Source organism: Saccopteryx bilineata, chromosome 2, assembly GCF_036850765.1.
Source record: "Saccopteryx bilineata isolate mSacBil1 chromosome 2, mSacBil1_pri_phased_curated, whole genome shotgun sequence".
In the NCBI taxonomy this organism is placed as follows: domain Eukaryota; kingdom Metazoa; phylum Chordata; class Mammalia; order Chiroptera; family Emballonuridae; genus Saccopteryx; species Saccopteryx bilineata.
In genome coordinates this window covers 27,259,165-27,279,419 of record NC_089491.1, presented here as the reverse complement: position 1 = coordinate 27,279,419, position 20,255 = coordinate 27,259,165, and the positions used below count along the sequence as shown (strand labels likewise).

The following is a 20,255-nucleotide window of genomic DNA, read 5'->3' as shown; positions in this document are numbered from 1 at the left end:
AGAAGAAAACAGAATCAATTGGATTTAGACATGGTTAGACTTTTTGTTCCGGAAACTTTGGAATCCTAGCTACCAACAAGGGAAAGGAGTTTCTCCAGTGGATTCTCCTGAAGGGGACCGTGTATGTATGATACAGTGCGTGTCGTCCCCTCCGTAAGTACAGTGGTAATTCCCATCAGGTCCATGACAGCTGAGATAGTTCAACCCAAGGCACCCAGCCTGTAAGCAAGAAGCTATGAATCAACCTCCATCCTCTGACCCCCTGACCCTGTGTTGCCTGTCACTGTTTATTTGTATAGATAATGTATGTTAAAACAGGTAGCTGAGTGTGTAAATATCGTCGTTTTGGGGGCTAGAAAGCGCACGATCTGGAATGAACATGAGAATTGGAGGATGGGTAGTAAAAAATGGCAACATTAACAATAATGATGATGGTCACTGTTACTGAGTGCTGAGTATGTAGCAGGTGCTTTACCAAGTGCTCTCCAAATGTCACTCTATGGAATTCTCACAGAGCCCGTTGCCCTATGTGGTGGGTATTATGGTTGCCCTGCTAACGAGGGTAAAACCAGGTTCAGAAAGACCGAACATCTTCAGATGAAAAGGCTAATAAATTGACGGGATCTGAAGCCAAGCTTGTCTGTCCCACAGCCCTTGCCTTTAACCACCAGCCACCTCTTTCTCTCCCTTGGGAAGGTGTTAGTGTTTCTCTGTCGAGCCGGCTAGTGTCTGGGGCAGCTGGGCCTGGGGATGGGGTTGTCTGTGGGGCTGGAGGTCAGGGACAAGGCCCACTGGTCAGGGACAAGGCCCACCGAACCACAGGTGGCAGGGTGCTCCAGGACAGCTGTGTCTGCCATCGGTGTCCTGGCCTGGCTTTGGGGTCCATCCCAGCTTAGAAGAGCAGCTCCATGGGAAGCTGGTCTAGACAAGTCAAGAGACAGGGGTGAGCCTCGGCCTTACAATTTCGAGTTGGGGCTGATTTCCAAGGAACAAGCTGTGGCTCTCTCTGCACCTGTGCCCTCCTTGCTCTGTGGATGAATAAATATCTCCAGTCTCTAGGGCCTGTAGCAAGACATCTTTCTGAGGCCTTAGTTAATTATGATACTTGCAATGAAAGGCAAGAAAAACGACTGAACTGGTCCCAAGACTGAACTGCTGCTTGCCAGGATAGAGTCTCTTTTGCTTTTTGTCCCAACAAATGGATGAATGCAAATGGGGAGAAAAGGCAAAGAGAATCTGTTTCACTCATGGGAAATCTGAATGAGAGAGAAATACCTACAGATTCATGCTGGCCATGGCAGAGGAGAGCATACTGCTCATTCATGCATTTCGCATTCCTGCTTGTTGCATTGCACGCCACGCTGTGCTGGGTTCTCTGGGTAAGACTGGGTATGGAAGAGCCAGTACCTGCTTTCCTCTAGATGAAGGATGCATAAGTATTGTAAGAGAGTGAGTGACAAGTATCCTAAGAGATTCACGGCAGCAGATATACTCTGTTCGGGACCAAGAAAGGTGGAGGGGCTGGCTTTCAAAGAGGTGTGTTAACATTTCCACAGGCAGAGAAGACATATGGTGAGGTACGTTAGTTTTCTGGGTGGCTTAAAACAAGAAAGATATATTCTCTCACCATTCTGGAGCTTAGAAATCTGAAATCGAGGTTCAGGGCTGTGCTCTCCCAAAAGGCTCTACAGAAGAATTCTTCCTTGGCTCCATCTGGCTCCTGGTGGCTCCTGGCATTTGTGCCTTACGGCTGCATCAGTGCGGTCTCTGCCTCTCTGCCCAGGCCCTCTACCCAGTGTGGGTCTCTCCGTCCTCTCCTCTTCCAACGAGAACACCGGGCATTCACTTCTCCAAAGAGGACACACAGATGGCCGATAGTCATATTAAAAGATGCTCATTGTCACTAATCATCAGAGAAATGCACATTAAAACCACAAGGAGATGTCGCCTCACACCTGTCAGATAACTGTCGTCAGTAAGTCAACAAACAGGTGCTGGTGAGGATGTGGAGAAAAGGGAACCCTTGTGCACTGTTGGTGGGAATGCGGACTGGTGCAGCCACTACGGTAAACAGTATAGAGTGTGCCCTCAAAAATTTAAAAAATGGAACAGCCTTATGACCCAGCAATTCCACTTCTGGGAATATATCTGAAGAAACCCAAATATATAATGGAATACTACTTGGCCCATAACAAAGAATGAAATCTTACCATTTGTGACCGCATGAGTGGACCTAGAGGGTATTATGCTAGTGAAATAGGTCAGATAAAGACAGATACCATATACTTACGTGTGGAACCTAAAGAGCAAAATAAACAAAAAAAGTAGAAACAGACTCATAGACACAGAGATCAGACTGATGGTTGCCATAGGGGAGGGGCGTTGGGGGGCTGGGTGAACAAGTTAAAGGATTAAGAAGTACAAAATGGTAGTTACAGAATAGTCATGGGGATGTAAAGTACAACTTAGGGAATACAGTCAGTAGTGTTGTAATAACTAGCTACAGTGCCAGATGGGAACTTGAAATACCAGGGGGAGGGGAGCCCACTTTATAGAGTTTATGATTGTCTAACCACTCTGCTGTGCACCTGAAACCAATACAAAAATAATGTTGAAAATAAATTGTAATTGGAAAAAGAAAAAAATGGACATTCATCATTGGAAGGAAAGCCTACCCTAATTCAGTATGACCTCATCTTGACTAATTACCTCTGTAGAGATCCTACATTCCAATAAGGTCATGTTCTGAGGTTCTATGTGGACATACATTTCTGAGCGACAGTATTCGACTCACTACATAGGGGGAAGGAAGAATTTAACAAACCACTCAGGTGAGTGGAAGCAAGAGGAGTTTACAGAAGGGTATTCGACTGCTCTGAGTGTGGCCTGAAGGGAATAAGAGGCAAGGCTGGGGAAGTATGTTCTGGCCAAATGATGGAGGGCTTGGGTACCAACATGGGCGTCTGCACTGGACTCGGTAGGCAGATGGGAAGGAAGGCAGGGGACTGATGAGACACGTGGTGAATGCTAGTTTAGCAAAGATTGGAGCAGGAGATTGGTGGACCCATCTCTGAGGAACTGTGAACTTAGGTCAGATCAACACTTTGGCAAGGTTAGCCCTGAGGGGGAAATATCAAGCTCCAGAGGCTTTTGTTTCAAGGAGAGAGTTGGTAGTAGGACCTTGGTGGGTTTTCATTCAGCAAGGAAGGTTTATTGAACACCCATTGTGTGCCTGCATTGTGTTAAGCCCTTAGGGAAAAGCTAACGAAGTCAGGCAAGGTTTGCACACAGAAGGAACTTGAACTTAAATGGGAAGAGCGACAGAGAACAAAGGAATGGTTGCATGCATCTATTTCAGTTGACTGTATTGCCACTGGAAGCAGGATATCTCAGGCACAGCTTTGCCTATATGTACCTTGGGCATCTGTGGTGAACCTGAAAAATCGGTTACAGATTGAATTACAGGATGAAACGCAGTTTTGCCAAATATTGACATTACAATTATGAAGCTGTGTAATTCACTGACCCTGGAATCCAGTTGGCATCGGAACGTAAAGTTTGTTTCCCAGCCTGTAACCCCAACACTTAGACAAACACCAACTTTAACTGAAACCTGCAGGTGGGTGCCTTTTAGGACCAGAACTAACCTCCCCTAATTTATCTGATCGGTATCATTTTTCTTGAGGGGGAAAAAAGAACCTACAGTGAGATGGCCAATCTTTACATTTTATTCAGTGAGATTACACGTTCCCTTCCATCCCCATCAAATGTTTGTCTGTTTGAGTTAGAGGTGCGGTTCCCAGCTCTCTCTGGCTTGAGGGTGGTAACCTGGCTCACATCAAAACTCAGTAACTTCTTCCCAGGAGCTGTTGTGCTTATGTGTATCAGTGTCTCATTATGGCTATGTTTGGGAATTTTTTTTTTAAGAAACTATTGTTATAGTTTTTTTCCCTTTTTCATATCCTTTTCTTGCCTTTTATTTATTTTTCTTTTTATATGTAGAAATTAAATTTAATAGGGTGATGTTGGTCAACAGGAGTACATAGATTTCAGGTAATCTCTTCTATAGCATTTGAACTGTTGATTATGTTGTTAAATTCTTAATGGTTTTCTAGTGCTTACTTCTTGTCACTTGTTTAATGATTGAGGTGGGAAATGGGAGAGGTCTTTGGTTTGGCCCAAAGCGGGGCTGGGTGCTCTAATGTGATCATTTGTATATAAAGTTTGTTAGGGTGAACGATTTCCCAGTCTCTCCCTGCTTCATCTGGACTTGGCACATTATAGGAGGGAGCCCATGCGTGTTGTGGTCTGCCTTTCAGGAAGAATTTTTCCGTGGTGATGCTAGACCCCACAGGAATGTGGCTTTCGCTGTGGTGAGCACAGCGGCCCCAAGTGGTAGGTGCAGTGGTGCGATTTTTCCACAGGGCACCGCGGGAGCTTGACAGCCCTCGCCGCGCCTTACCTCCCACGCGCTTCAGCGTGGTGGCGCTGCGACGCCCAGCTCTTGGGTTTTGGGTCCAGCTGCAGCACCAAGCATCTTTTGAGTAGGAGATGCAAGACACATCTATCTTGTAGTTGAACTGCTGAAGTCATAATATTTTTGCAGCCAGTGCTGGAAGCTGAGTCACAATGAGTGTGATTCAAGCCCTGATTTCTTACCCAAGGTAATTTGGAGAGGTGTGAAATCAAGAAAGACCCACAGTTGTCGCTGCCCCCGTTGAAAAAAGCCCTGAGCCCTGAGCTTCTGCAGCCAAGACGGGGCTCAGTCCATACCTGGAAACGTTCCAGTCTCTAACTTTATGCCCTTCGCTTGCCTCGGTAATGAATAACCTCATTCAGAAAACACTGTCGGTCATTTGCCCGTCTTTCAAAGTCTGTCTTGTTTTTTCTTTCTTTTTTTTTTTTTTAAAAAAAATCTTGGTCGTGTTAACTATGTTTTTAGAAAGAGAAAATGACCATTTTTCTAAAATTAATATTAGTAAAAATCCTTATAACTAAGCGACTTGGGTTGTTGGTAATGCCTTAGTTTGGAAATAGGAAGTCTTACATTTCAGAGTAAATAAGCAGGGGAAATTACCTTCAATCATATCCAGAGGACAGTTGAAAAATTTAAGTAGAAGTGGTTGCCTTAGACAGCTACGGCTTTTGCCTTTCTGAATGATGAGGCATGAAGGGCTTATCAGGACGCTGCACGCAGAACGGATGTTCCCTGTTCTTCTCCGGGGTGAAGGAGGCGGTGCCGCCAAAGGCAAGAGACCTTGTGCTTCCAGGTCAATACTCTGTGCTGAACCAGGGAAGGGACTTGGAGGAAGTAGCTGAACAGATCAGTGCTGAGTTTCCACGTTAATAAACCAGCGATAACTAAACTGACTTTGCAGAGTGTTAGAGGACTAAGAAGGAGCTGTGAGGGTAGAGCACCTGAGAGCGCTCGAAATGGAGTGAGCACTTAATAAGTTGTGGCAGCCGTTCCCGGTAATTATGGTTATTTAAACTCCGAGGCATTATTCTGAGTGCTCAGGACTGCGTATAGACACAAATAGGGAAATAAGAAACTGCAAAGAAAACTAACCAAAGTAGTAGAAGAATTGAAAAGGGGACCTACCTAAGATAAGTTTGAAAGAACTTGTTAATTACGGGGGAGAAGTGAAGACTGGAGGGTGCTCGAACGACTGTCTTCAGTGTGTTGGAGTCATCGGTAGACGGGGAATTATACCCAGCTGTTCTCCATGGCCACTGAGGCCGACGGAACCAGGGCACATGGCACAGGCCAGAGCCAAAGAATAAAAGTGGGAGAAGGGATAAAATATAAGTTAGGAACAAACCTGGAGAGTGCAAGGGGGTGCAATCCCGAGGAAGGTGCCAGGAAAATCCATGCCAACATTTCCCATGACCCTCAGTGGAAAGGCAGACCTTCAGTGTGCCGGTGCCCCTGGCTCAGCCTGTACCCCTGTGTCTGGCTGTGGGCTCCAGCTTGCTCGTGGTTCAGGTTCCCACGTGTCTTACCCAGAGCAGCTGGAGTTAAAGCTTGGCACTGTGCTTAGAGCAGTGGTTCTCAACCAGGGTCCATTTGCTTCCTGGGGGAGCATTTGTCTGGAGGGATTTTTGGTGTCATAAATGGGGAGGTTCGGGGTGCTACTGTTAGAGTTGAGGCCAGGAACGCTGATAAGCATCTTGTGATGCACAGGACAGCATCCTACAACAAGAAATTATCTGGCCCCAAATGTCAGTAGTGCTTCTCTTGAGAAACCCGGGGTTAGTGGAGCTGACATCATAGGATGGGCTTGCTTAAGACTCGCTGGTTTACGCCAAAGCATTTTCTCCATCCTTTGCACCAGACCACGGAACTGGTTAGAAGACTGTTAAACATGTGCTATTCTAAGAAAATGTGTGGATCACATTATAATCATATGTTTCTTATAGCTGTCTGCTATACTTCGGTTTAAAAATATTTATATTTCTAAATAAGCGACTGGCTTTTTGTATAGGGAAAATAACATATGCATTAAAAGAGCTTCAGGGAGTGGGCTGCAGACACCACCTTCCACGCTTTCTCTGCCCAGCTTTTTTTGTGGGCCAATTAATCACTGCATTCAAGGACTCCCAAGGCAGTGGTCGCCCTGCAGTGAGAATGTGATGGTTGAGACTCAGGCATGACATTGGGTGGGTAACCTTCCCCAGGGGCCCAACACAGGCCGACAACCAAGGGCGGGTTCGCCCGGTGAGTCCTGCCAGCGTGCAGAATACTGACGGCTCGGGGAACGTTGCCATTCAGGGATTCTGCGAATAAATCACGCTTGCCTGACTTAATCATACATTGCTGCTCCTCAACAGTGTAAGTGTATGTTGTGTGCGTCCATTTGTAAACTTCCAGAGAGTCTTCTGAAATCCAGACACAGCATGAAAACACACGCTATATTGGATCCTTGCATAAATAGCACAGATTTTAATTTTATCCCGGTTATGGGTATCTGGCGCGTGCGCCGATACTCTGGGCAGACTGGTGTGAAATTTAATTTGAGCAGTTAAACACGAGGGTGAGAGAGTGCAAAATAAACAGGCACACGCGCATTTCCAGCCCTGCAGCGTGTGGTGTGTTCACGGGGAAAGCACCCAATGCCTCCCTCTTTTATTTATTTTTTTTCCCCTTATGACAATCAGATTAAGGACTGAGAAGGCACAAGTCCTCCATATCTCTCACACCACCCCCAGCGCCCCCTGAAGGTTACCTGCAGCCATTTCATGTGTGAGCTCTTCACAGTTTGGGTTGGAGTTGGAGTGAATGCAAGTGCCCCGGCTGTCCTTGTTTGCAGAATCGGACAGGCGATCCCCTTGGTTTCAGGAAAGGGAATGCTGCCTCCGTGAGAACATCCTGGAAGGGGGGACAGGAAGGGACATGGGAACGATGGGACTCCGTGGATTTGCAGTTCGACAATTGAGGGATACAGACCTCTGCGTGGCCAGTGTCAGTGTCTCAGAGTTTTGAAGTGTTTCTTAGGAGCTCTCTGTTCCTCACTTTACTAATCTGTAAAGAAGAGGGACGACTCCAGCCTCCTCAAGCTGCTAGGAAGGCGCACAGTGTAGGTGCTCGGGGAGTGTCATTTTGCTGCCGCCTCCTTAGAGCCACCGGTCAGCTCACCCAAGTAACACTTGTCGAGAAAGTGGGAGCCAGTTGCTACTGCTCATCGCTAGCGTTGGTAAAAAATGACCGCCACTTCCGCTTCTCCCTCCTTTTGTCACCCCCATTCAGAAATTAACAGGCGCCTTTCAGTCCCCCCCACCCCCACTTACAGATCATGCTGGGCATTAATTACACAAAGAGCTTTTGGTATTAACCCTTCAAGTAGTGAGGTTTTTTTTCATGCTCGTTGACCCCTGGGAATGAGTTGTTGTTTTTGTTTTTGTTTTTTCAAAAAATGAAATTAGTTCCAGTTCCAGTTTTATTAACTTAAAATCATGTTTGTTTGATAACCAATTTATGAAAACAAGAAGAACATACATTTGCCTTTTTTTAATGTTGCCTTCCACATTTTTAAAATAAATCGATCGTACTCTGGATGGTCAGGAGGCATGAGGGTGTGCATGAACATTCGTACTGCTCAAAGGGGTAACACCACCTACTTGTTTGGAAGAATGTGTTATTTTGGGGGATGGAAGGAGGGTATTGCCTGGGCATGCAGTTCATGGACCCAAACTCATAAGCAGTAGCAAAACTGAATGGGTGAGTTTCTTATATTCCAAAGCAAGAACGTCTGCTTGCCATCAGTAAAAATTCCCATCTTTCCATTCAATTGTCTCCACAGAAGAGCGAGTTGTCCCCATTGAAGTGTGCCGTTCCAAACTGTCAAAATACTTGCAGGGAGTAGTTTTCCGCTGTGATAAGTGTACCTTCACCTGCTCCAGTGACGAGAGCCTCCAGCAACACATAGAAAAGCACAATGAACTGAAACCTTACAAGTGCCAGCTCTGCTACTATGAGACCAAGCACACGGAGGAACTGGACAGCCACCTGCGGGACGAGCATAAGGTACTTGCCTGAGACTTCCTGCCCCGCCTCCCCCAGCATCCCTGTGGAAAGGACCCGAACAGGGCAGGAGAGTGAAATTTAGTCATGTCCAAGACAGACATGAACTGAGATGTTTAACATGAGGTTCATTTTTTTTTTCTATTATAAAAGAAATTATAAGGTCATTTTAGAAAATTGGAATATATAGATAGGGATAAGAAAAATCGCCCATAACAACAGCGCCACCCTAATTTGACCTTTTAACATTTTATGCCCACTTTCCTTTGGTTTACATAGTAAGTCTCCCCTCCCCCCCCCTTTTTTTTTACTATTTCCTTATATTATTTTAAATGTATTATCACAAGGGTTGACCAACTTTTTCTGTAAAGGATCAGATAGTAAATATTTTAGACTGTGTGGGCCAAATGTATAGTCTCGGTAGCAGTGGCACCTGCTCAGCTCTGCCCTTGTAGCAAGAAAGCTACCGTAGACAAGACATAAATGAATGGGCGTAGTTGTGTTCTAATAAAACTTTATTTACAAACAGGCGACAGGCTGTGGACCCATAGTTGCCGGCTCCTATTCTGCCTCATGGTCATGCCACCGTGTGCCTCAATTGTGTAGGTTGTTTCTACTATTTTGCTAACTAAGAAGATTTTCTAAGGCATCACTATTCACGTTTAAACACTTGACAGACCTTAAAATATGTGTTTTATTTGGGTAGTGGGATTGAAGAACAAGTTCATACAGAAAGTAAAATAAAAGTTTTGTGGCAAGACATATATATTTTTTAAAAGGGTTACTGATCAGAGGGTGATCAGCTTCCTCATTTCTCATAGGGCATATTTTTGTCACATCAGGAATGGAGACGATTGTTTCCTGGTTTCGTGCATTGCCAAGTGCAGGGGGTGCTGGGATTTATATTTGTTTCATGAAAAGAGCCTACTGAAATGCTTAACCATGAAATCTAACCGTCTAGTGAGCGTTCACTTAGAGCCCAGTGAGACTCTCTTGTGATGTTGCTTCCTTTTTCCTTGCTCTCTGTCCTCACAGTGGAAATACAGGCCAGGACCCCTTTTCAAAACTAGGTTATAATAAGGATTTTAATTTGAAACACCTGCACCCAAGGGTTAGACTTCTTCTGGTGGGGTGTTGAGAGAGCAGGCTGAACTCTATCACCCATCCTCAATTTAATGATTTTATGGTAACTTTCCGCTTTGGAACACACTCATTTCTAAGTGTGTCTGCCGAAAAATGAAAGCAGAGAAGGGAAGCCTGAATTACCTCACTGAAACATTTTAGGTTCTTTCTTATTCAAACTTCCTGGGTATTTCTGCCTCTAAACTCAATGAAAAAATCTCTCATGTATTTCAAACCAAGATCGCAAATATATGTACATGTATCCTATTTATGTAACCATCTCAGATCTTTGTATTTATTATCCTGTTCAGACCTTCAGGCTGGTAATTTTGGGACAGAGCAAACCAGGAAGATAAATTCTTCTCCAGTTGTTACAGGGTAGCCTGTGAGTCACCGGGGAAGTCCAAAGGAGGTTAGAAGCCAGGAGGGATGTGGAACCAGAGGCTTCCTGAGCAGGCATGCAAGGCTGAGGCTTGGGGATATGCGTCAGGGGAACGGGTTTACTCAGGAAAATGGGGGCCCAACTTAGAGCTTTTGGAGCCTAACAGACCTGCATTCGAATCTTGTCTCCGCTATTGACTATACAACTTCAGCGAGTTACTTACACTTCTGTGTCTGTTTTCTGATTTCTAAATGGGTATCGTTACCTCTTTCTCAGAAGTCTTGGAAGATTAGATGAAGTCCTGGTATATCCCACATTTTGAGATCTACTGTGCTCCTCAAGTTCATTTGTGGATTGATTTGTGTTCAGTCACAGATAACAACAGTTGTACCTATCTAAGGCAGTTACGTTCCCGAAAACCAAAAATATTATAAAGTCACTAATTACACCTTGCATTTCAGACACATCTTTGATGTTATATTTTCACTCTGTCAAGTTGTTCTTTAATTGCACTCCTCATGGTTGGCCAGCTTACTAGGTCCGATGAGCACCTAATTAAGGCTGTGGAATTGCCACTTTCACATGGCTAACAATTTTTATCTTTGTCTCGATTGTGGTTAAGTTTGAGACTCGTGCTTATCACTGATAACAGCACTATCTTTTTCCCATTTCTATTCCTTGTTTTCTAAATGAGTACACAATGCATTTAAATTTTTGAAGTACTTATCCAAGCACTAATTTATAAACAAAGATAGCAGTGCTGCTGAAACTGAAATTTTGACTGCCAGGAAGAGACAGTGTGCACTACTAAAAATGGTGAAATCATCAACGTGAAGGCTATAGAAAATTTCAGCCTTCATGAAAGGGGTGTAGGAATCTCTACATACAATGTAATGAAGAGAAGTTTGTTTATAATTCAAATACAAAAGTCAGGGACCGTAAGACAAGAACAAGAAATTAAAGGCATTAAAAATTGGAAAGAAAGAAATGAAATGGTTTTTGTTCATGATGTGAAGATTGTAGTTAGAAAATCATAAATAATCTACTGGGAAAGCCACTAGAATATTAGTGAGTTTAGCAAAGTTGCAAGAGATAAGATCAATATAAAAAAATTAAATATATTTCTATATGGAAAATCTGAAAATAAAATTTTAAATAGGTCGGTTTCATTTATAATATATCAAAAAGAATAGATTTTAACACAAGAGGTGTGAAAGCTGCAAAATATTGTTACGAGAAGGGAAAGAAGCAAGTTAATACAACGGATACCATAGACATGGATTGGACTCGGTATTGGTAATCCTTCCCAAATTGATCTACAGATTCAATGTCATCTCTGTCCTTTGGTAGACATTGACAAGCTGATACTACATGTATGTGGAAATGCAAAGGACTTAGAATAGCCCAAACAGTGTGGAAAAGAACAGAATCGGAGGATTCACTTGTACTGATTTCAAAACTTACCATTTTGAATAAAGCTACACTTATCAAAAGCATGTGGTATTGGTATAAGGATAGGTGCCTGGATCAGTGGTGTGAAAGAAAAAGTCCAGGAATAAACCCCCAGCTATGTGGTTAGTTGATTTTCGTCACAGGTGCTGAGGCAATACGGGAAGGATAGTTTTTCAACAAATAGTGCTGCAACAATTGGACTTCCATATACAAAACAATGAGTATGGACCCTTCTGTCACTCCCAACACAAAAATTAAGTCCAAATGGAATGTAAACTTCAATGGATGAACTAAAAGCATAAAACATTTGGAAAAATAGTAGAAAATTTACCTCAGGTCAGGGAAATTTTTCTTAGATGCAATATGAAAGCTATGGGCAATAAAAGAAAAAAAAAATCAATAAATTAAATGTCATCAGAATTAATTTTTTGCTCTTCAGAAGGCACCATTAAGAAAATGAAAAGGCAAACAACAGATGGGAAGCAAATATTTGCAGGGTAATTACCTAACAAAGGACTTTAAAATATATAAAGAACCTTTACAACTCAATAATAAGAAGGTAAACAATTCAATTAAGATGATAAAAAAGATTTAAATAGACACTTTACCCATGCCTGTACAAAAGGCAAAGACAATCTTGCACAGTGATGGTTGGAATATAAAATGGCATATCCTCCTTGGAGCATTTTAGTCATTTGTTTAAAAGTTAAACATGCACTTACCATCTGATCCGCAAGCCTACTCCCACATAAAGTTGACTAATAAACACGATGTGCTATATATAGCCCTACAGTGGAATTTACTGACTATCAATAAAAAGAAATGAGCTACTGATACATGTAACAACATAGATATATCTTAAAAACATCATGTGAAGTAGACAGAAGCCAGATGCAAAAGATTACAGAGTGTATGATCCCACTTATATGAAATCCCTAAGAAAGGCAAAACTGTGGAGCCGGAGCAGATCAGGTTGGCTGGGGCTGGAGATTGGGAGCAGGGCTTGATTGCAGAGGGTCTGAGGGAACTTCCCGAGAGAAGGGTTCTTAAACCAGATTGTGTTGAAGGCTGCACAAAGGCTAAACTTACTAAAACTCATTGGACTGTTCACTTAAAATAGATACATTATTTTAAAAATTAAAAATGAAATAGATTCACTTTATAGTAAGGAAGACCTGAAAGATGCAAGTTTCCCAGGACCTGACATATAATAGATCTTCAATAAATGTTAATTTCCTGCAGTCTTTTAATAAAGTTGATGCTGGGAACTGATAGATCCACAAGATGCTCGAGATCTTGAGGAATGGACAAACTGCCAGAAATAAAATGTGTGCTAGACTTAGCAACTGGTTCTGAGTTAAGGTTTACCCCCCCACACACACACTGTGCTGAATGCTTTGCTCATTTATTACATTCTTCCATGAATCGATTTCGGTGATTTTTGTGTGATTGAAAGAATCTATAGAAGAAACTAAAGGGATGTATTTTCAGTCAAAGGATTTTATTAAACAGAACAGGACCTTGAAAACTGGACTTCTCAATTCTGCCCGCAATGCTTATGCACTCAGGAATGTCTCTAAAGATGTCAAGATGATCTCATTTATGGAACCAAATACTGGTAACAGCAGGAAGGGTTCTTGGCGTCAAATATAGCATTTCTTTTAAGAACCCAATTCTCAATGCGCTGCATTTACACAGCCATGTTTATCCTCAGAAACCAAGGTGAAGTAGAAAAGAGATGACAGGCAGCACTCTCCTCTTTAGCAGACATAGAATCGTGTCTTCCTAGACCCTGATCTTTGTGCTGGTGGACAAAGAAACTCTTGTAATCTCCTGGAATCTAAACAGTGCAGGTTCTTTAAAAAATCCTTTTTCATCCTTCCACTTCCTGTCATTTTTTTATCTCACTAGATTTTCTAAAAGATACACTACAAAGGGTCCTCAGGTTACAACACAATTCTCTTCCTATGACAGTGACGTAACCCGAATTTTGGTGTAAGTCAAAACACACCCTAGGCTAACTCACTTACCTATCCTAACACAGTTGTAAAATCACAATCTAGAACATAAAAACACAAGTAAGCCACAGAAAAAGGAAAAGGACATAAATGTAATATAGCATGCCCTGTATTGCATATTCTTCTGTTGTGCACAACCAACCTAGTTCTCCCACATTGTCCATAAGTACAGGGATAATGACATATGTCAACACTGTTGTAACCTGAGGACTTCCTATATTATTTCAATCCCACCATTCTCCCTCCTTCTATATACCCCCCCCACACACACACACACAACAAAATCATACATCCATAGTGCTATTTATTAGCAATACTGGGGAAAGTTATGACTTAACATTTCTAGGAACCTTGAAGTTATGAGAAAAAAATACAAACAAACCTTGCACTCACATTTAAAACACACACACACACACACACACACATGTTTTTAAAAGAAAGTTTAAGTATATTCAATACCTTGTTAGTGTTCTTTATGGTCCTGAAGTCTCTTTGCTAGTTTAAGGAACATAAAAATATATTATCTCTAACTTAGTTTGCTCGTAAAATTGTCATGTTCGGTATATTAAATTTAGAAGGATAGTCTATTCAGGTGATACACATTCACTAATTTGATTTACTTTGAAATGCGTTTAATTTTTTTATACAAATGGAGCCTCTGGCGGCTGAACTCTAAAGAACTTGTGTCTGTTTCTTTTCGCCAGTTTGGGGAAAGCAGCGGAACATTAAGCTCAGGAGGAATCACCAACATTTTAGTTATTCCAATAAAATTGTTCAGCTTTCTAGACTAGGGAAATCCACAGTAGGGGGAAAAAGAAGTCACATAGAACATTTCCTTCCAGCAAAGGAAATGAGAAGAAACAAAACAAAAGAAGAACCTTCCCCCACACCAGATCAAAAACACGCCTTTGGTCACATTCTTTTTTGGATGATTAGTAGCGTTAGCTTGATCAACTCCAAGGATTTCTGCAAGCTGAAGGTTTCTCTAGAAAATTATGTCATTTCAACTTTGTTTTTCCTCATGTGAATCTTGCTTTTGATTTGTCAACCACAGACCTGTTTCTTCGAGTCATCTGGAAGGCAGAAATCAAAGGTAGATGAACAAGAGGTGTGACCCTCTTTTAGAGCGACCTGCCTGGCAGAACCTGAGCTGATTTCCCAAGTAGACACTTGAACATGCTCTGTGCCGGTCACCTTTGAAACTGTCCACTAAACTCTCTGGTCAAAATTACTAGCTTCTGCTCAGACTTCCTTAAGACTTTCCTTCTTCCTCTGTAAAGTCACTCAGTTCATACTCCCTGAACTTGCACTTAACTTGTAATAAGTCCCCGGCTTGCCATTAGATGCACTGTTCTTAAAACGGAAACCACATTGTTTACCTCTCTTTTCTTCCAAAATCTATTCTAGGGCCCTGCATATAATAAAGGCTCCAGGAGCTGTTGGTTAAGTAAATCAATAAATGAAATCACTCTTCAAGCAGGAAATTCTAAGTATACTGTTTGTTCAAATAAGCAAAATATGGCAGCAGTGGCAGCAGCATCTTTGCCTCTGGACTTCCAGGCCAGGAGACTGGCAATGGCTCAACTGGCCAAGGACGAAGCTTTCTGACTATCTTAGTGATGCCTTGCGCTTGGCTTTCTTGAGTACTTGTGACTGGAGTTACGCTGAGTTATTCTCAGAGTGAGTTGATGTCAGTTTTGCCAAGATAGGTCTGGCAGGAAAACATTTTTTCTTATTCAGACCCAGTGATTGCAAAAGAAAACTATTGCCCTTCTTGACTTTTGGGCACCATATACCCTTCCAGAAGCTTCACAATATTTTACTCTTACTGTTCTTAGAAAGTTTTGTCTTCTGAAGAAAAATTCTCAAAAGATTGTCTTCCTCTATCCCATCCAGTTTGGCAACAGAATATTATTGTCACAATTCTTTTTTCTTCCTTCTTGTATTCAGCCATAGGTCATGTTTACTAGCTGGTAAATAATTTCACATTGCTGCAGATGATTTGCATTATAATGGGGGAACCAGGAGCTATGTCACCTGAACCTGTGAGTTTTTACCTGGCCATAGTACTTACTTGACTGGTGTTCAGTTTTCCTCATCTACAAATATGGAAGACAAAGCATACCTTGCAAAATGGGGTTATGAGAGTTCAACGATACACAGAAAAAATACTGGAGTAACTTTTAGTATACAATAGATGTTTGGTAGGAATTGAATCAAAATATTTTTATTTTTTTAATTTTTGTTTATTTATTTTAGAGAGAGAGAAAGGGGGAGAGAGAGAGACAGTAATACTGGCTTGCTCCTGTATGTGCCCTGACGAGGAATCAAACCAGCAACCTCTGCGCTTCGAAGAGATGCTATAACCAACTGAGCTCTCTGGCCAGGGCTGAATCAAAATCTTTCAGGAAATGTCTGATTTTATTCTCTCATTAGCAAGCAAATTTAAAGCATGGGATGCAAATCTAAACAGAATATTATGGTTTTCTTTTTATTTTCTAATCAACCGTGTTTTTTCTTCTTTCTTCTTTTCCAAGTGAAAGGAGGGGAGATAGAGGGACAGACGCTCACATGTTCCCAGACTGGGATCCACTCAACAAACCCTGTCTGAGGCTGATGCTCTGCTCATCTGGGGCCATGCTGGCAACCAAGCTACTTTTAGCACCTGAGGTGGAGGCTCCACAGAACTATCCTCAGCATCTAGGGCCGAAATGCTTAAACCAATTAAGCCATGGCCGTAGGAGGAGAAGGGGAGAAGGGGGAGGGATGAAGAAGCAGATGGTTGCTTCTCCTGTGTGCCCTGACTGGGAATCAAACCCCAGGACATCCATACACTGGGCTGATGCTCTACCACTGAGCCAACCAGCCAAGGCAGGGCTACCATGAATTTTTATGTAACTGGTAAATCCAAGTAACTTTTATGGTGTGTCAACATGACTGACTTTGTACTCTGCACTGAGCATGTAAAGCTAAATTAAGAAATGGTTGCTGCCCTGGAGGAGTTGATAAGAAAGTAGTCAAGACAAGCTTAAACAAAGAACCACAGCCCAGCATGTTAAGTGTATCTATAAAGTAGGAGGACTGAAGAAAACAGAGCAAACATGGTGTCACAGCTCTTCTTGCATAGAACTTTAACACACTTAGCTGAATAGCCTTTCTTGAAGCCTTGACAAGAACACTGACTGAAATAGTATTCTTATCTGAGAAGTTAAGATTTTGACCTGCCCCTTTGACCATCTTCTTGTAAGAAACTGTAGAGGCACTGCCTTGCTGAAGCTTTCTCCCACTACATTCTTTCCCTTGTTCCCATTCTGTCTTTCAAGGACAAGCAAAGAAGACCTTCTGGGTCAGCCACTGGTTGTGGTAAGTCAGCAGTTGGCAAACTGTGACCCATGGACCAAATTCAGCCGACCACTTTTTTTTTTTTTTAATTAAGCATTTTATTTATTTATTTTTATTTAGAAATTAAATTTCGTGGGATGACATTGGTCAATAAGATTATATAGGTTTCAGGTAAACATCTCTATAGCATTTGAACTGTTGATTGTGTTGTGTGCCCATCACCCAAAGTCAAATCATTTTCCATCACCATATATCTGTCTCTCTTTACTCCGTTCCCCCAACCCCTCCTTTTGGTAACCACTTCACTTTTGTCTCTGTTCATGGGGCTCAGTTTTGAATCCCACCTATGTGTGAGATCATCTAAGTTCTTAGCTTTTTCCAATTTACTTTTTTCATTTAGCATAATGTTCTTAAGATCCATCCATGTTGTTGTAAATGGCAATATGTCATCCTTTCTTATGGCTGAGTAGTATTCCATTGTATATATGCCCCACATCTTCTTTATCCAATCCTCTGAAGGATGTTTTTGTTGTTTCCATGTCTTGGCCACTGTGGACAATCCTATACCTACCACCTGTTTTTATGTGGTCTGCCAACTAAGAATAGTTTTAACATGTTTAAATGGCTGAAAAAAAATCAGAAAAGTAATATTTTGTGACATATGAAATTACACTGCTCACAAAAATTAGGGGATATTTCAAAATGAATATGAAGTACTAAAATATCCCTTAATTTTTGGGAGCTATATATATATAAAATTTGAATTTTATATATATAAGAATTTATATTTTGAGCGAATATGGTTTCCTTAAGACACAGCCCAACTCATCCATATCTATATTGTCTGTAGCTACTTCCAAGCTGTCATGGGAGTTGGGTAGTTGTGACAGAGATTGTAGGGTCCAGAAAACCTAAAATATGTGCCCACCTAGCCCTTTACTGAAAAACTTGGCCAGTCTGTTCTGTAGACCTTTAAAATCTTCGCTGCATGACACATTCTCAATTTGTGACCGAAATGAACATTTCTGATGTAAGAGGCAGTTTCCCCATGTTCTCTGGTGTCACCTTTTCTAGAAATAAAAAGTTCACTTTGGCCTTTTTAACACAGACATGGAATGTTAGGTAATGTGAACATCTTGATTGGGTGTCCCTTCTTGAAGGTACAAATGTTACATTAAATAGGAGGAGGAATTCTGGAAATATGAAGTGGATTTTTCCTCATCACTGTCTCTCCCACTTAACGTCTGCTAAGTAATCCGAAGACCAGGGTATCCAATCATAGTTTTTTCATCCATAAGCAATCAATCTTTCCTGTAAGATTGGGTTTGCCCATCTAGGACAATATGAGTGTGAATGTTGAACTTGGTAATATTTATACATTATATAATGCTTCTCCCTAAGAATTAAGCCTCAAGAACAAATTCTTTCATATGTTAGGGCCAGATCTGAACCATCTGCTGAATAGCTAAAAACAAACAACAAAAAAGACACATGTAAGTTTGAAGCTTGAACATTAAGTATGAGCACAGGTCAACAGGGTCATCGCTTCAAGGTTAACCTTAGGGTAAAGCATTTGCTGGTCAACGGTTCTTGATTTCCATTCCTGTTGGACAGCAGACGTCCCCACCACTCTGAGTTGTTAGTCTTCACAGGACACCTTGGGGTGCTGGACATTCATAAAGAATTTTTACAGAATATAGGGGATCTGCATATAGCTTTAGAGTATTTGAATAATCCACCGTTCAACACTATGCATGTTGCTTTTTCTGTCTTCAGAAAGCTTTAAGGAGCCAGGTTCTAACTCTTAAGCTTCTTCCACTTATTTTTTCCTCCCTCATTCATGGCCTTTTGGGAAACAAGGTAATAAATTACTTATCTCCAGAGGAAAAGGTGAATTTCCCTTCATTTGTCCTTTGCACCATTAAAAAGTTGGTCAGATACCCACCAATCTCCAGGTCCAGAAAGGTGCTATTCAGATCTTTCCAGAAACCAATTAGGAATATACTGAAATTTCAGTAAAGTTCGTACTATTTGATTTTTGACTCTAATTTCACATCTGCAAATTTAGCCTATAAAATTAAAATTAAACACGAAAGAAAGGATTATATGCACTAAGGTGTATTACTGCATTTTTAATAGTGAAAAGCCAGAAATAGCCGAAAGGTAAACTCACACGGAAACAGTAACCTGTAATATATCCCTGTGGTGAAACATTATATAGCGATTAAAAATGACACTGGTACAGAGAATATTTATGCCATACCAGGCATAGAAAAACCAGGAAACACTCGCATATGTCTTAATATAATTATATCAATGTCAATAATCTATGCATAGAAAACAGGCAGGCAGAACTACAATAACTTGATATTATGTGTATGTTGTTGGATTTTAAATTTGTGTTTTTGTTTGTTTGCCAAGTGAAAGTTTATGGGAAAGAAAAACATATTGAATGACAAAGAAGACATGCAGTAGCCAGGAGAACAGCACCCACACTGGTCTGCACCCAGTGGGGACCCAGCTGGGAATCAGATGCAAGTGTCTGCCTGGAGTTTGCAGTTTGGGAGGGACAGAGGCATGCAGGTCATATACAGTTAATTACTGAGTAGGATGAGTTACAAAAGGGGAGTGTAAGGTGTTGTGGAAGCACAGAGCGAGGATATTTAGCTACAGAGGCGTTTAGAGAAAGCCCCCCTGTGACATCGGAGCCAGGCTGGGAGACCGAAGTCACCGTGTGAAGGAAGCAGGCTTGAAAGAATTCAGAGGAAACCGCTAGTGCACAGAGAGAGGCACAAAGTCGACAGTGTGGCAGGTTCCAAGAAGCTCAGAAAGGGCAGTGTGGTGGGAGCAAAGGGGAGTCTGTCCGGAGAAGGGGGGGCCAGGGTTCCATGATTGCTGGCCATGTGAACCTCAGCAAGCAGTGAGGAGTTATCCTCAGGGCAGGCAGAGACTGACAGAACGGGAACCAGCAAGGAGGGGAGGTGCGTGATCCAGGGAGGAGACGGTGGCTCAGAAGAGCAGCCCGGAGTCTTTTGTATTAAGATTGATACTGGATTGCTGATCTGGGATTCAAAGTAGAGCAAGAACCCAGCACTGTAGTTTTTATTTAAAAATCTTCTAATTACATAGCAAAAGTGTTAGTTGTTTGTTTGTTTGTTTTTTAATCTTTTAATTGCATAGCAAAGATTTTAAAAATCTTCAAGATAGCTAAATCCTGGGTCAGCCTCAGATGAATTCATCAGACTATGAAAATGTCTTGTACTCTTTTTACATTGTGCAGAAACCAAAATGGTAACACTTTTCCAGTGACAGAAAGAGAAAGGAAGGAAGGGAAAAAAACAAAACATTTAGTTTGGTGATAGGTCTTCTGTCACCATCAGCTCCACGAGAAGCAGGGGACTCTAATGCTTAGCCCAGG

The 20,255-nt window shown here is 41.8% G+C and overlaps 1 protein-coding gene across 6 annotated transcripts in view; it reads left to right on the top strand.

The window, feature by feature from the left end:
* The window catches only part of ZNF462 (zinc finger protein 462), a 142,985-nt gene that overhangs the window by 113,410 nt on the left and 9,320 nt on the right, over positions 1-20,255 (top strand). For all 6 annotated transcript variants that reach the window (XM_066256589.1, XM_066256588.1, XM_066256593.1 and 3 more), the window contains exon 10: positions 8,301-8,524. In XM_066256589.1, coding sequence (XP_066112686.1) covers positions 8,301-8,524 — 224 coding nt within the window. The remainder of the gene's footprint in view (positions 1-8,300; positions 8,525-20,255) is intronic.